Raw genomic sequence first — 17,271 nt, 5'->3', positions numbered from 1 at the left:
TGTTGAATAGAGGGGAACGATCACGTCCCTCGATCTGCTCGCTATGCCCCTACTTATATAGCCCAAAATGCCATTAGCCTTCTCAGCAACAAGGGCACACTGTTGACTCATATCCAGCTTGTCGTCCACTGTAACCCCTAGGTCCTTTTCTGCAGAACTGCTGCCTAGCCATTCGGTCCCTAGTCTGTAGCAGTGCATGGGATGCGTCCATCCTAAGTGCAGGACTCCGCACTTGTCCTTGTTGCACCTCATCAGATTTCTTTTGGCCCAATCCTCCAATTTGTCTAGGTCCTTCTGTATCCTATCCGTACCCTCCAGCATATCTACCACTCCTCCCAGTTTAGTGTCATCTGCAGACTTGCTGAGGGTGTAGTCCACGCCATTCTCCAGATCATTAATGAAGATACTGAACAAAACCGGCTCCAGGACGCACCCTTGGGGCACTCCGCTAGATACCGGCTGCCAACTAGACATGGAGCCATTGATCACTACCGGTTGAGCCCGACAATCTAGCCAGCTTTCTGTCCACCTTATAGTCCATTCATCCAGCCCATACTTCTTTTACTTGCTGGCAAGAATACTGTGGGAGACTGTATCAAAAGCTTTCCTAAAGTCAAGGAATAACACATCCACTGCTTTCCTCTTATCCACAGAGCCAGTTATCTCATCATAGAAGGCAATTAGATTAGTCAGGCATGACTTGCCCTTGGTGAATCCATGCTGACTGTTCCTGATCATTTTCCTCTCCTCTAAGTGCTTCAGAATTGATTTCTTGAGGCGCTGCTCCATGATTTTTCTGGGGACTGAGGTGAGGCTGACTGGCCTGTAGTTCCCCGGATCCTCCTCCTCCCCTTTTTTAAAGATGGGCAGTACATTAGCCTTTTTCCAGTCGTTCGGGACCTCCCTCGATCACCATGAGTTTTCAAAGATAATGGCCAATGGCTCTGCAATCACATCCACCAACTCCTTTAGCACTCTTGGATGCAGCGCATCCGGCCCCATGGATTTGTGCTCGTCCAGTTTTTCTAAATAGCCTGAACCACTTCTTTCTCCACAGAGGGCTGGTCACCTACTCCCCATGCTGTGCTGCCCAGTGCAGTAGTCTGGGAGCTGACCTTGTTCGTGAAGACAGAGGCAAAAAGAGCATTGAGTACATTAGCTTTTTCCACATCCTCTTGTCACTAAGTTGCCTCCCTCATTCAGTAAGGGGCCCACACTTTCCTTGACTTTCTTCTTGTTGCTAACATACCTGAAGGAAACCCTTCTTGTTACTCTTAACATCTCTTGCGAGCTGCAACTCCAAGTGTGATTTGGCCTTCCTGATTTCACTCCTGCATGCCTGAGCAATATTTTTATATTCCCCCCTGGTCATTTGTCCAATCTTCCACGTCTTGTAAGCTTCTTTTTTGTGTTTAAGATCAGCAAGGATTTCACTATTAAGCCAAGCTGGTCGCCTGCCATATTTACTATTCTTTCTACACATCAGGATGGTTTGTTCTTGTAACCTCAATAAGGATTCTTTAAAATACAGCCAGCTCTCCTGGACTCCTTTCCCCCTCATGTTGTTCTCCCAGGGGATCTTGCCCATCAGTTCCCTGAGGGAGTCAAAGTCTGCTTTTCTGATGTCCAGGGTCCATATTCTGCAGCTCTCCTTTCTTCCTTGTGTCAGGATCCTGAACTTGACCATCTCGTGGTCACTGCCTTCCAGGTTCCCATCCACTTTTGCTTCCCCTACAAATTCTTCCCGGTTTGTGAGCAGCAGGTCAAGAAGAGCTCTGCCCCTAGTTGGTTCCTCTAGCACTTGCACCAGGAAATTGTCCCCTGTGCTTTCCAAAAACTTCTTGGATTGTCTGTGCACCGTTGTATTGCTCTCCCAGCAGATATCAGGGTGACTGAAGTCTCCCATGAGAACCAGGGCCTGCAATCTAGTCACTTCCGTGAGTTGCCAGAAAAAAGTCTCGTCCACCTCATCCCCCTGGTCCAGTGGTCTTTAGCAGAGTCCCACCATGACATCGCCCTTGTTGCTTACACTTCTAAACTTAATCCAGAGACTCTCAGGTTTTTCTGCAGTTTCATACTTGAGCTCTGAGCAGTCATACTGCTCTCTTACATACAGTGCAACTCCCCCACCTTTACTGCCCTGCCTGTCCTTCCTGAACAGTTTATATCCATCCATGACAGTACTCCAGTCATGTGAGTTATCCCACCAAGTCTCTGTTATTCCAATTGCATCATAATTCCTTGACTGTGCCAGGACTTCCAGTTCTCCCTGCTTGTTTCCCAGGCTTCTTGCCTTTGTGTATAGGCACTTAAGATAACTCGCTGATCGTCTGGCTTTCTCAGTATGAGGCAGGAGCCCTCCCCTCTTTGCGCTCTCCTGCTCGTACTTCCTCCCGGTATCCCACTTTCCCACTTACCTCGGGGCTTTGGTCTCCTTCCCTGGGTGAACCTAGTTTAAAGCCCTCCTCACTAGGTTAGCCAGCCTGCTTGCAAAGATGCTCTTCCCTCTCTTTGTTAGATGTACAGACACTCTTTTCTTAACTTGTGTACTATATAATTTTTTAACGTTAGCATTGTTAAAAATTTTTAAATCTCGCTCTGGCCATCAGGTTTAATCCCAAAGCTAGATGTTCACTAAATTTTTCAAGCCACTAATAGGAAAGAAAGTGAAACAGTCTATGCAAACAGTGAGTCAGTCCAGAACATGAGCTACTTAATCTTAATCAATAAAGCTTGGCCTTACAAGAGATCTTGCTGAGAGGGTTGATACAAGAAATGAGGCAGAATGGGAAACAGTGGACTCTGGCTTAAAAGGGTCAATGCGCATTGGAAGGTGCAACAACTAAAATGAATCGTGTCTTCCCTTGCCACTCACTTCCCTGTAAAATAATTACTACTACAAATATAAGCTCTCCCAGGGGTTTTCAGTTTACCAAATGGAACAGGATTTCCCTACTGGTTTGTTTTTTAATGGAGCGGAAGCCAATGTGGCTTTCTTTCATTTACCTTTAGGTTTGTGCACCAACATCACTTAATGATATCTCCCATAATATGCCTAACTTTCACTGACTGCTTCAAGCAGTTGCTTCTACAGGGCTAGCAGCAGAATGGTTTTCCATAAATATATATATGTGCTCAGATACCATGGTGATGGGCACAGTATAAAATAAAACCCTATTATGTATTTTAGAGGATGTTTTTAGTGGGTGGTGTGGGGAGAGATTTATTTCTCTGGTATGGTGACAGGAATGTTAACTTTTGCATGAGGAAAAAAATCTTTGATTAAAGTGATGTTAGCTTGCTATCTTATCATGTCAGATGTCCATGGGCAACTTGTGCAGAAGTTTTGATTAGCAAGGACTTGAATTGTGCTTACCTGCTGTTGAATGAGTACTGAGAGCCCCGGTGGCTGTGAGGTCTGTAGGTGGTGGTTTGGTATTTTTTGCACAATCGCTGAGTTTCAGATCACATTGTAATGTGTTCAGAGTGCTGTATCTGTGTAAACTGGATGACATTGTACACTACAGCATATAGTGTAAAGCTGAACAATGCTACATCTTCAATAATATCACTCATTTCACCTGAATCACTTTACAGTTGCAATGAATTGTGCCTGAAGTGATGGGCTGGAAGGCTTGCCAATGGCTTCCCTCACTCCCTGCTAGGCAGGAGCTTGGGGGTGGGGGGTGACCTTTATGTGTATTGATTTTTAGGAGTAGCGTCCCATTCCTTCTGGAGTGGAGGGGAAGGCTCCCAGGCAGTAAGGCTGATTGGATTTCTCAGTCTGGCTAGAAGCCGGTAATGGGTAAGATACTTACCTACCTTGCAGAAGTGCTGGGGATTACTTAGTATTGGGAGAATGTAAAGTCCTGTCTGAGAGCGCACCGTTTCACAGAAGAAATAAGAATACCTACAGAAGTTGCATGATTTTCATGAGCAATGGCCAGAAGCAATCAGTGCTGAATTGGGAGGGGAAGCTTTTTAAACCAAAGGGTCTGGTTATTAATTTTGTATTATGGTAACACTCCTCTGTTCAAATACAGCAATGAACTATAGAAATATCTCACTTCCTTAGCATTCATCCTTTGGTTTTTTTTTCCTTCCTTCACCAGGACTTGACTGGCATAGAGTCTATGGACCAGTGTCGTCATACCCTGGAGCAACACAACTGGAACATAGAGGTACCAATTAGAATTATAGTTGGGACACTTTTCTTTCCAGCAACTTAGATTAATAGTCTGAATGACTGTGGGTCTCTCAAAGCAGAATTCTCTTTCTTAAGGGATCCTTGTAGTGGCCTGAGTAATTATAATCAAGGTCATATTATAAAATCATCGTGCTTACACTTCAAAAGTAATCTGCCAAGCTCCCAATCAGCCTCCCCCCCAGCAAGCTTTATTCCCTTGCTTATTGTTAAGAATCTTAGGTGGTCTCATTTAATTGTTTGTTCACAATTTCCATTCATATTGAGTTGCTCATTGAACTGAGATTGTACCCTCCACTCTCTAAACTGCAGTTCTTTATCTCGTATTCCTTTTCTCTCGGGCTCCAAGTGTAAATCGGAAAACACGTACCTAGTGGATGTATTCAGACCTTGCTAACGTTGGGAAACATAATGGAAGCTGTCACCGACCCCAGGGTCTGGTCTATGCCCCAGCCTGTACCCAGTCCCTTGGAAGTGACCACTTTAGTGTGCCAGCCCCCAAGAACCCGCATGGTTCTACGGGGACAAGCTCATGGACTCCGAAACTGGACCTTCAGGCATCAGCGATCCCTGTCTGTCTTCATGGCTCCCTGCAGCGAATCCAGCCCAGCCAGACTCCTGTGGGAGGCTTGTACTGTATCCCTTCAGGGTGCAATACTCTCAGTGAGTGTTTGCAACTACCCAGGTGACCTTTTCCACACAGTCACCTGGTGTACAGAATCTGAAAGTCCTTAAGCTAGCAAAGAGAGGCAAAGGTTAAGAGAGAGTTCAACCAAATGCCAGGCATGGGAGCCCTTCAGCAATGCTGCTATCAAAGCCATTTTGGCTCTCTTCCTGACTCTGTCCCTTTGTCCTTCCTCCCAGCCAGGTGAGTGTCACTCCAAAGGCCAGCTCTTAACCCAGCCACATGACAGCTTTCCCCTGTGTTCTTCACCTGGGGCCTTTGCTCTGCTCTCCTGCAGAGGGGTTGAGGAAAATCTCTTTCCTCTTGGCTGCTGGTTGCTAGGAGTGAACATGCTGGTGATTGGGAGTTTCCATTGTCTTTCCACATGCTCTATTGCTATGGGTTGGTTTCAGCCAGTCCTTTAACAACCAGACCCGTATGTGAGGCACTCACCTCATGTCCACTACTCTCCCCCAAGAGCTTTTTAACCCTTCACACACAGCACAGAGGGACACCGAGGCCCACAATGGAATCAGAAAAATATTACCAAAATTCCCACTTCACAACAGCTATGAACGGAATTCAGCCCAATCACACTTGCTGTAAAGCTGCTTGTTATTGTTACCACTTCAATCCATTTAGAATGAAGCTGCCAAAATTGTTGTTCTGCCATATTGAATCTCTGTACTGGCCTCTTCTGTGGCTAGACTCTCATTTACCTCTACTCCTCTTGCACACTTTACAAGCACCCCTCTAAACCACTCTGAGTCTTAGCGTCTTCAACCATGCAGTCCCCTACACCTCTACAAGCCTTCCAGCCAACATGCACGCAGTTCTGTCACGCCTTTTAAAACATTCTTAACACCTGCTTAGATCATGACCCACAAGAATGGCCACACTGGGTCAGACCAATGGTCCATCTAGCCCAGTATCCTGTCTCTGACAATGGCTGTTGCCAAATGCTTCAGAAGGGATGAACAGAACAGGGCAATTATCGTGTGATTCACCCCTGTCATCTAGTCCCAGCTTCTGGCAGTCAGAGGTTTAGGGATTCCCAGAGCGTGAGGGTGCATCCCTGACCATCTTGGCTAATAGCCATTGATGGACCTGTCCTCCAGGAACTTATCTAGTTCTTTTAGAAACCCAGTTATACTTCTGGCCTTCACAACATCCCCTGAAAATGAGGTCCACAGGCTAACTGTGCATTGTGTGAAGAAGTACTTCCTTATATTTGTTTTAAACCATCTGCCTTTTAATTTCTTTGGGTGACCCCTGGTTCTTGTGTTATGGGAAGGGGTAAATAAGACGTCCCGACTTGCTTTCTCCACACCAGTCACGATTTTATAGACCCCTCTCATCTCCCCCTTCACCGTCTCTCTTCTAGGATGAACAGGCCCAGTCTTTGTAATCTCTCCTCACATGGAATCTGTTCCATCCCCCCTCATCATTTTTGGTGCCCTTTTTCTGAATTCAGTTCATCTTTTTTTTGAGAAGGAACTACCAGAATTGCATTCAGTATTCAAGTGCAGGTGTACCATGGATTTATATAATGGTATTATGATATTTTCTCTCTTAATCTATCCCTTTCCTAATGGTGCCTAACATGCCATTTATGGCCTCCTGCCCTGTGCCTGCATTTTTTCCTGTACTACCACTTTGAGCCCCTAGACTGGGAGGCAGGGCTATGAACAGGTCACTTGTTTGGCACAGCTCTCCAGCGGAACAGTACCGTGTAAGCTCAGGGTTGTACAAGTATGAGACACCTTGGAAACACCTAGTCTGGAAGCTGGCAGCAGTTACTTTATTTTGATGTGTTAAGTTGCACATGTCCGGTGCTCCAGGGACAGGGACAACTCACACCTACCCCAAACTTCAGAATGGAACTAGTGTATTTTCTCTAACCTGCCTGTATCCATTGCAACTTCTGATGGGCCCCTTTTGCTGCTCCTCCTATGCTAGGCAGCTGTACAGGACCGGTTGAATGAGCAAGAGGGCGTCCCAAGTGTCTTCAATCCACCTCCATCCCGGCCGTTGCAGGTCAATACAGCCGACCACAGGATCTACAGCTATGTTGTTTCAAGGCCGCAACCAAGGGCAAGTTATTTACTAGTTTGGGTTTGTCTCTTTGTGTGGAATGGGTGTACAGATATCTCTGAAGAGGGAAAGAAGTGCATCAACAGGGAAAGGAACTCTATTTCCTTAGCGCATCTGCTTTCTTGTTTCTAAATATTTTCTCTTGAAAGCTCCAAACAGTACAGCTCCCTGGGCAGAACTATTCTTACCTTCTCCATTACTACTTTGGATGTTTTCCTTTCTGGTATTTTTCATAGTACCCAGCAAACTCCTTCTTCCCCATACAGCTTGAAGTGAGGGCAGAGCAGAATTGCAACTCAGCTGTCCCAACTCAACTAAAATGAAAGTCTGTTCCTGCTGTCTTGCTGTAGGATGATCTATTTGTATGACGGCCTGCTGAACCGATGTGGTCTGCTTTATGTGCTAGTGTAAGATGTCCATTAACCTGACTGCAGATGGTTAATATGTAGCAGTTGTATAACACTTCAGTCTTCACAGAACCCCTGTAAGATGAGTAAGTGCTGTTATCCCTGTTTCACAGGTAGGGAAAGTGAGATAAAAGATTAAAGCCCAATTTTTGAAAGTGGTCACTGGCTTTGTATGCCTAAAATGTCTCCGGTTGGGCTCTCAAAGTGAGGTACCTGTTGGTGACTACTCAGAAAATTTGACGAGCCTGAGGTCATTCAGCAAGTCACTAGCTTACAGGCCTGAGTTCAGAGCACTAGACCACGCTGTCTGTTTCACATATATTGCAGCGTGTTTGATGCTTGATAGAGGGATAACTGCACTACTGTGTCTCAAGGGGCAGGGATAACCCTAACACTCTGTTTGTAATTTCAGGGCCTGTTGGGATGGGGTTACTACTTGATAATGGTTCCATTCCGATTTACGTATTACACGTTACTTGATATATTTAGGTAAGTACTTTTTTGTGCAGGTTTGTTTGTTGATTGCAGCAAAGCAAAATCTAACTCCCAAGTATGGGTGTGCTGCTTTTGGCTGGAATTTTCCATTAAGTCTAATCAAACGTCGGGTTTTGTATTAATCAGATACTCACACATCAAAGTTCTCTGTAGCGTCACAAGGTTTCTGTGTTTTGGAGACCTAGAACATAGACATTAGTAACAAATGAATGTTGTATAGTAGAAAATAGATTTCAGATAAGTATTATCTCCGAGAACTCATGGAGGATGGGTGACGTCACAGAGGACTAGAGAAGGGGAACAAAGAGGACCCAGGGAATTATAGACCAGTCGGCCTAACTTCAATACCTGGAAAGATACTGGAACAAATTCTGAAACTATCATTTTGTGAGCACCTAGGGGATAAGGATTATAAGGAATAGCCAGCATGCCAAACCAACCTGATTTCTTCCTTCGGCAGGGTTACGGCTTAGTGGATGGGGGGGAAACAGTAGGTATGATGTATCTTGATTTTAATAAGGCTTTTGACACAGTCCCATGTCACATTCTCATAAGCAAACTAGAGAAATGTGTCTAGATTAAATTAGTATAAGGGGGTGCACAACTGGTTGAAAGACCATACTCAGAGTAGTTAACAAGGGTTCGCTATCAAACTAGGAAGGATTCCCTAGTTGGATCCCACAGGGGTCAGTCCTGGATCCAATACTATTCAATATTTTCATTAATGTCTTGGATAATGGAGTGGGAGAGTATGCTTATAAAATTTGCAGATGACAATACGCTGGGAGGGGTTTCAAGCACTTAGGAGGACAGGATTAGAGTTGAAAATGACCTTGACAAACTGGAGAATTGGTCTGAATTCAGCAAGATGAAATTCAGGAAAGATAAGTGCAAAGTACTTAGGAAGGAAAAATCAAATGCACAACTACAAAATGAGGAATAATGCCTAGGTGATGGCGTTGCTGAAAAGTACCTGGGGTTAGAGTGGATCGCAAGTTGAATATGAGTCAACTGTGTGAGGCAGCTGTGAAAAAAGTTATCATTCTGGGGTGTATTCACAGAAATGTCATATGGACAACAAAGGAGGTAATTGTCCTGCTCTGCTCAGCACTGGTGAGGCCTCAGCTGGAGTCCTGTACCCAGTTCTGTGTGCCAAACTTTAAAGGGAAGATGTGGACAACTGGAGCAAGTCTAGAGGAGAGCAATAGAAATGATAAAAGGTTTAGAAAACCTGACCTATGTGGAAAGATTTTAAAAAACGGCCTGTTTAGACTTGAGAAAAGAAGACCAAGTGGGGGACCTGATAAGTCTTCAAATATGTGAAAGGCTGTTATAAATAGGACGATGATTAGTTAGTTGCTCTCCATGGCCACTGAAGGTAGGACCACAAGTATTGGGCTTAATCGGCAGCCAGAAAGGTTTAGGTTAGAAATTAGGAAAATCTTTTTAACTCTAAAGCCTGGTCTACACTAGGGTGGGGGATCGATCTAAGGTATGCAACTTCAGCTACTAGAATAGCGTAGCTGAAGTAGACTTAACTTAGATAGACTTAGAATCACTTACTTCGCGTCCTCGTGGCGCGGGATCGACGGCCACCGCTCCGCTTTCGCCTCTCGCTGTGGAGGAGTTCTGGAGTCAACGGCAGAGCAATCGGGGATCGATTTATCGTGTCTACATTAGATGCGATAAATCGATCCCCGATAGATCGATCACTACCCTCCGAGGTGGGTAGCATAGACATGGCCTAAGGGTAGTTAAGATCTGGAATAGGCGATGGAGGTTTTTAAGAATGGGTTGGAAAAACTCTTATCAGGGATGGTCCAGCCCGCTGTGCTGAGGCAGGACTTGATGACCTCTTGAGGTCCCTTCTAGCCCTACGATTTTATTCTATTCCTAGCAGTGTCTTATGAATCTGTAAAGGAAACTAATGTATTTAATCCTAATTCAAAATCAGGCTGACACTAGCAGTTCCTAAATATTAAACAATGGAGACCAAACAAGGAATGGGCACACTTATATCTATTGAGGCACGGCCCAAAGGTTCCCTTCGGGAACAAGCATGTAGGGTAACCCAGTTCTTGCCTTAGAGTTTACAGTCTAAAGAGCCAAGACACAGACAACAGGCTGCAATTATTTGCTCCCTGGTGTAATCGCCTCTTCCAGCAGCTGCCTAAAATAAACACTCGTGCTTTAAACCCTCTGTGCAACAAAACTGCAGTTCTGGAAGAGACTTGTCCTGATCAACTTCATATGAATTGCCAGCCAATATAAGACCAATGATCCCTTAGATCTGGTATCCTGTCTGTGGCTGGGGCTTATGCCTGATGTTTCAGAGGATGTTGAACCTTACACACACACAATAGAGCTGGCCAGTTATGCAGTGCCGTTCGTGGAGGGAGCGCAGGTGAGGAAATCCATCATAACCTCTGGCAATCAGCTGATGCCTTGGAGTACGGAACTTTACCTGGCTTAGGTTTTTCTATAGGGGGCTCATATTGTGGTCTCAAGATGGAGTGGTCAGTGTATTAGCAGATAGCTGTAAATGTTGACCAGAAAAAGCTCTTCAGAAAGTCAGTAAGCTGAATTTCCAGTGTCCTATGCTTTTCTCGTAGGTTTGCTGTGCGTTTTATACGCCCTGACCCTCGCAGTAGGGTCACGGACCCAGTGGGTGACATTGTTTCATTTATTCATATGTTTGAGGAAAAATATGGGAGGATACACCCTGTCTTCTACCAGGGAACATACAGCCAGGTCAGTACAGCATGTTGGTGCAAAGGTACGTGGGACTATCTTCCTGGTATTGCCTGGCACACTGGCCCTAAAGAGGAATGACAAAAGCCATTTTGCATTTTAAAAGTCCAGTACTAATGTTCAGACTCAGTAACGAGGTAATGGAGATCTCGATTATAAGCGTATTAGGAACCTGAGTCCATCCCACTGTAGGCATTTGCCATGGTGGGGTCTCTGCCAGGCTCAGGGACTTGCCAAACAACTGAAGTTGGGAAGGGAAAGCTGATCTGGCAGTTCCTCAGCTGTCTCTGTGGTTCGGAAGCCTACTTCATTCTGCTAGTACCAGTTCTATAAGCTGACATAGTGGCCCAAAGTCTGTCCTGATGTACACCCCATTGGAAGTGACTGGGGCTGCACCAAGTCTGAGCAGAATTTAGCCCAGTAACTTGAGAAACTTGGGGAAATGGCTCCTTTGAGCCAAGGAGGTAAAAGGAGAGAACAGCTCCCTCTTTTGTCAGATTTGGGTGATGATTCTTCCCAGAAGAAGAGGAGCTCCCTAGCATGTGTCTGTCTCCTTCCCCTGCCCCCTTTCAGTCCCAGCCCCAATTCACGCACACGCCGCTGTTGTGGAGTCCATCCCAGCAGGTAGAGTGCCAGAGAGCACTGCTGAGCCAATATCCCTTAGCACTACTCAAGTATTTAGGTCATTCCCTCCAGCAGTCCCTGCCCCCAGGAACAAGGGGCCATACTTAGAACCCAAACTTAGATTGATATGGGGCTGTTGGGCTATCAGCAACTCAGCGCCAGTTAAACAGAGTCCATCGAACACTTACGCTGCTGGGCTTGTGGGTAAGTGAAATGTTTCAGCTGAGAAGTGGGGGGTTACAGAAATCAGCTTAATAACTTGTTTCAATGGATGTGGTTGGAAGGTTGGATCCTACATCTTCCAAATTGGAAAATGGAGAAAAAACTGCACATGATTCTGGGCCATGGGAATCCTCCTGGAGGCTGAGCCAGAGAAATCCTCCTGGGTCACTAGGTGTGCAGTGCTTTGCTTGGCATTCTCCCAAGGCCCTGCCTGCCAGGGAACAGTGAAGAAAGCACAGTCAAGGGCTCTTTTCTCCTGCATGCAGAGAATGCGCTGGGCACATTGGTGTGGAGGGAGGTCTGGCATGTTCCTCCTCTGTTGCATGCTCTTCAATTAATACCACATTAGATTGAAAAACTGCTTCCCCTGGCAGTTTTCCACTGGCACACCTATCCCGCTGCAATACCAAGGGGGCAGCAGTCCCAGTGCTCCAGCCCCTCTGACTCTAGCTTTTCTGTGCTCCCTCCCCAGGCGCTGAATGACGCTAAGCGGGAGCTGCGCTTCCTGTTGGTTTATCTTCACGGTGACGACCACCAAGATTCAGACGAATTCTGTCGGTAGGTTGAAGAGAGTTTTCTTAAATAACTGGCCATGTGTTTGGGACCCAGCTCTGTCTGCCATCTCTTCTCTTCCCCCAGCAACACACTGTGTGCACCGGAGGTGATCACCCTCATCAACACTAGGATGCTTTTCTGGGCATGCTCCACAAACAAACCAGAGGGATACAGAGGTGAGTGTCTTCCCTCGCTGAACTCTTCCTGATTCTTGTTAAATCTGGAATAAACAGATTAGTACTGCAGACAGTCTGCATCTGTTCTGCATGCTTGATAATTTCCCTGTGCAGGTGAGTAAGTGATCGCCCCCAGAGACCAGCCTGTGATTCCTTACTACACTGAGTGGAATGGGGCTAATCCATACCACATTCTGCATAACAGAGGACAGACCATATCTGAAACTAATATTGTAGCCCAAGGAGCCCTCTGCTCTTAATACTGGCTGCTTCACTGTCCTGTCTCAGCAGAGCTAGCTGCTGCTCCTTCAGTGCCCTTGTCATAGGGGTGTTAGGCTGAGTGGGGAAGCAGGTGTCTAATGACAGTGGTTTGTGTGGTGCCTAGGGACAAAATGGCCACAGGAGATTTCCTTGGTTTTTTTCCCCCCTCATATCTCAGGGTCCTTCTTAGGACTGGATGGGGGGCAAGAATATCCACATACTAGTCCACAACTAGGCTTTGCAGCATGCCGTTAACTGTAACCTAAAAATCCTTTCCGAGCAATTGATACCTGTCCTTGCAAGTGCCTGGTGGGGGTTGTGCTGAACAATGCGTGTCGTCCTCCAAAGACTGAAAGAGTGGCTTGTGTGGTAGTCTAGATCCTTTGTGGCCCACAGAGCGAGCAGCTGGGTCCAAGAATTGAACCTGGGACTGCCAGGCTACTGAGCCCTTGGAGGTGTCACTGTCTCCGGAAGAACACCTCTGACGTCTGTCTTGGTTGTCTCAGCTTTGCTGATTCACAGGTCACTTCTAAAAAGTGAATGGACTAGTGGGTTGGCAGCCATGGAGTCTGAAGCTGTGTCTCTATGCCGAGCAAGGGGACTGTCAGGACAGCGGGAGCGGCCCACCTCTAGAGGCTTGGGGAGGGAGGCAATTCTAGTCTTATGACCCCTTGGCCTCTCTGTTGGGACTGCCAGTGGTGATGGTGGTTTCTGTGCCCATCTCCCAGTGTCCCAGGCTCTGCGTGAGAACACATACCCATTCCTCGCCATGATTATGTTGAAAGATCGCAGAATGACGGTGGTGGGGCGGCTAGAAGGCCTCATCCAGCCTGATGACCTCATTAACCAGCTGACATTCATCATGGATGCCAACCAGACATACTTGGTGTCTGAGCGCCTGGAAAGGTACTAGGCTGGGAACTGGAAGCCCCAGTAATACTTGTCTTGTGGAGCTGGGAATTCTCAGTTGAGTGGGTCAGATCTAATTCGGGGGGGCTCAGTGTGGGCTGCACTTGGTTCTGCAATGCATTCAGTGGCCAGTGGAAATGCTGGTGCATGCAGTGCTCCCCCCCGATGTGTACATTCAGACTACACTGCATTCTGGGAATCGAGGTCTCCATAGGCAACATTCCTGCTCAAAGACGAGTAACCACAATCTGCTCCATTTTTCTGGACATTTGGGGCAGCCAGGAGCTGCTGGCACCTTTCACGGAAAGTCTGGATGTAGCTGGACTGTGACTGTGGCTAAGAGCGTAACTGGGATCCAGGCATTTCGGCCAGAGTCACGCTGATATCTTCAGCCAGTCCTGTATGGGAGTCGCCTGCTTTGGACCTCCAGCCCCGGGTGGCTGTGTTACTGGGTTACGGCTGCATTTGTGATGTCCTGTGGCTGTCTCCTTGACACATGCCCCCTCCAAGTATTGATGTGGGCTCCATTCAGACTGAGAGCCGATAGGACGCCAGCTCAGTGTCTCATTCCCTTTAGTCCTTCCTGCTTCCCAGTCAGAGTGTGTGCCTAGCTGATGGTCAGACCTGTGGGTTTCTAAAGTGAGTCAGGAACAGGCTAAAGAAACAAGGGAGTAGCTGTCTGCAGCAGAGGGCTGCAGAGCAGAGCTTTTGGGTGCAGTGTGCATGGCACTTGCCCACACTACAGCCCTTGTTTGTGCATTTATCCTAAAATGGATGCCATCTATGCCAGGGACTAGTCACCATAGAGAGCCCAGCCTCCTTCAGGAGTGGGAAACCTTCTGCATCGTCTGTGTGCGCCTCATCTGAGAAGTGTTAGTGCTGTGGAGGCTACTGTCCTCCTCTTGCCCTGCCCTGCCCAGGTTTCTGGTCTGTTGATGTTAACCACCCTCACTCCCTGATGTTTGCAGGGAGGAGAGAAACCAAACGCAGGTCCTGAGGCAGCAGCAGGATGAGGCGTACCTGGCTTCTCTGCGGGCGGATCAGGAAAAAGAACGCAAAAAAAAGGAGGAACGGGAGAGGAAGAAGAGAAAGGAGGAAGAGGTACAGCAGCAGAAGCTAGCGGAGGAGAGACGGCGCCAGGTGAGACAGAAGTGAGCCTGGGAAGCACAGCAGCAACGCTGGCTCCCAGCTCTCGCTGCTGCTTCCTGCCAGGTTCCCACTCCAGGGCTTCCTCCCTTCGTGGTCGGCCTGCTCGCTGGTTTCCAATCAGGTGCTGAGTTTGTATAATCCTGCATCTGCCTCGTACGTCTTCTCTGGGGCTTTGTGGGGCACGTTGTCTCCCGGGCAGGACATGCTATGCCTTGGCATTGAGACCAGCTCCATGCCAGCGTGGTGTTCTGATCTTCTTCGTTGCTTTTCAGACTCTGCAGGAGGAGAAGGTGCGCAAATCGGAATGCCTTCCCCCAGAGCCGCATCCCGATGACCCAGGGAGCGTGAAGATCATTTTCAAGCTGCCCAATGATTCCAGAGTGGAGAGGCGATTCCATTTCACACAGTCGTTAACGGTGAGGGGGGTCAGATGTCTAGAGCAGCAGCAGAATCCCAAATTCTCAAGCTGGCTGGACGGGCTGGGGGTGGCCACACTCACTGTTGTCACGAGGGCACCCTTGCTAGAGCCACAGTAGGCAGACGTGATATGCTTGCATGGGGGAGGGTAACCACGCTTGTCACTGCTGGGCAGGATCCAGCTGGCAGGGAAGCAAGAGAAGAGTCAAAGACCAGATGTAAAGCTGAAATACTGCTTTTTCCTCTCCTAAACGTGGGCTTCCTGCTGCTTCTCAGTCCATGGGTGTGCGAGGGACTGAGCCTGTGCTCTGGATTTCCCAGCAAAACCGAGACCAGCCTCTGGCATGCTTCAAGCAGGGTCTTGAGAAAACAGCTGTCCCTAGTGGGCAGTCTGGTTCTGTGTCCTCGTGCAGGGTTCAGGTTGTCTTAAGTGTTTGACAGACGAAATGCTCTGACTGCTAAGAGACTAGCAGCCCGGCCCCCACACCAGGTGGGCATTGTAGTACCTCGCCCAGGACTGCAGGAATTACTGTGTGCTGCCTGTCCGTTAGCAAATGCCTCTGCGCTTCCCTTCCAGGTGATCCATGACTTCCTATTCTCCTTGAAGGAGAGCCCAGAGAAGTTCCAGATTGAGGCCAACTTCCCTCGCCGTGTCCTGCCCTGCCTCCCTACAGAGGAGTGGCCCAACCCCCCCACGCTGCAGGAGGCTGGACTCAGCCACACGGAAGTTCTCTTTGTTCAGGACCTCACGGACGATTGACACTTTTCCAAAACACGATGGAAGGAGAAATTCAGATTATTATTATAATACAATATTTTTTTTAAAGACTGCTGCGTACAAATGAGGGATCAGAGACCACGTCACCTGCGCCAGCCACTCTGTGTCTGCACTGGCACGAGATCCATGGCTCACCTACTCCCACGCACAGTCATCCCCTTACACTTGATGGCAGAGAGGGAGGGGGGCCACCATTGCCCTCCCCAGGGAAGGGCAGAAATGGCAGCTCTTGGTAAATATTGCTTCTATTGAAAATACTAGAGCCTCAAGGCCTGCCGTCTTGTGAAGATTTGATACTTTGCTGCTCCTGGTGGCCAAAGGACACTGCACCTGTGCAATGGGTTGGGGGCCTGCCTGTGTTGGGGAGGGGAGGGATGGACAGAATTTCTTCGGCTTCCCCCTGTGTATAAAAACCTTCCTTTTACTAGTTCTCTTGCTTTGTAATGACCAAAGGAGACTGGAGTTGACAATGGTATTAATTTTTTGATAAAGAGCTGGTTGAAGTTCTTAACGCCATGGGATCTTGCCCAGGGTTCTTAGCCTGCGTAGTGTAATAAACTCTGCCTCTAGCGTGCCTGTGCGAATGCTTCCTGGTGTCAGTCTTTCCTCTCCACACGGACTGCTCCCGTTCCATTCACAGGGGAGCCAGTCAGCTACGAGGCACCCACTGTAGAGGGTGGAGGGCATGTGTAGGGGGCATTCTGAGCTGGTTCTAATGACCTACCTGCACACACCGGGAATGGATCTTGTCTTAGGCTCCGTGTTGCAAGGTTAATCTACCTCTGTACTTGTCTTCATTCAGCCTTCTTGGCTCCAGGTGCTGTGGAGCAGCCATTGCCTGTGTCATGTCCAGGGTGACCAGACAGCAAATGTGAAAAATCGGGACAGGGGTGGGGGGTAATAGGAGCCTATATAAGAAAATGACCCAAAAATCAGGACTGTTCCTATAAAATCGGGACATCTGGTCTCCCTAGTCATGCCCAGTAGAATTGCAGAAGTCAGCACCTACTAACATGCCCTTTAAGAGATGAGCCAATCTAGGAACTCCTGCTGAGTGGGGCCCCATGAAGTGCAAGTGCTCTCCCTTGGGGTGCAGGGGAAGGCAGGTTGCCTTTGCTTTGCTGGCGGTCCAAAAATTCATTGGGTTTGCGTAGGGGTGAGTCTCAGGACTGACTAACCAGGGCTGGCCAGATACTGTTGTGCAGAAAGACAACATTGCCAGCTGTGGGGAGGCCTCATTTTAGTCACTCTGCTCGTACCTGGTGCGGGGAATCCTTGCTGTATGGTACCAGCCCTAGAGAAGTAGATCCATTCAAGCACCTTCCTTGTTCTGCAGCCTCATTCCAGCTAGTACAGGGCTGCACAGAGGAGAGGATTGGTTTGCCGCGGTTATTAAGGTCTCTGACCTGGCTCCTGAGTCAGGCTGCAGAATTCCCCCCTTCCTGTCATGCTGCCTTGCGGCTGCACGGAAAAGTTGTAGACTAAGGGAGGGAGGTGACCTTGAGGTCTCTCGGAGCCAAACAGTTGGAGTGTTTGTTACACTGGTGCTAACTGGAGTCGCTGCA

The 17,271-nt window shown here is 47.9% G+C and overlaps 1 protein-coding gene across 6 annotated transcripts in view; it reads left to right on the top strand.

Moving 5' to 3' along the window:
* Positions 1 to 16,286, top strand: part of FAF2 (Fas associated factor family member 2) — a 31,680-nt gene extending 15,394 nt beyond the window's left edge. For all 6 annotated transcript variants that reach the window (XM_073355148.2, XM_073355143.1, XM_073355147.1 and 3 more), the window contains 10 exons: positions 4,113 to 4,181; positions 6,828 to 6,962; positions 7,782 to 7,858; positions 10,477 to 10,615; positions 11,934 to 12,019; positions 12,101 to 12,192; positions 13,182 to 13,359; positions 14,331 to 14,502; positions 14,784 to 14,927; positions 15,506 to 16,286. In XM_073355148.2, the coding sequence (XP_073211249.1) occupies positions 4,113 to 4,181; positions 6,828 to 6,962; positions 7,782 to 7,858; positions 10,477 to 10,615; positions 11,934 to 12,019; positions 12,101 to 12,192; positions 13,182 to 13,359; positions 14,331 to 14,502; positions 14,784 to 14,927; positions 15,506 to 15,688 (1,275 nt within the window). In that variant the 3' untranslated portion in view covers positions 15,689 to 16,286. The remainder of the gene's footprint in view (positions 1 to 4,112; positions 4,182 to 6,827; positions 6,963 to 7,781; positions 7,859 to 10,476; positions 10,616 to 11,933; positions 12,020 to 12,100; positions 12,193 to 13,181; positions 13,360 to 14,330; positions 14,503 to 14,783; positions 14,928 to 15,505) is intronic.
* Positions 16,287 to 17,271: the final 985 nt, after the last annotated feature.

Source organism: Lepidochelys kempii, chromosome 8, assembly GCF_965140285.1.
Source record: "Lepidochelys kempii isolate rLepKem1 chromosome 8, rLepKem1.hap1, whole genome shotgun sequence".
Taxonomy (NCBI): Eukaryota; Metazoa; Chordata; order Testudines; family Cheloniidae; genus Lepidochelys; species Lepidochelys kempii.
The sequence above is the reverse complement of the archived record's forward strand: the minus strand, read 5'-3'. Positions and strand labels throughout refer to the sequence as shown.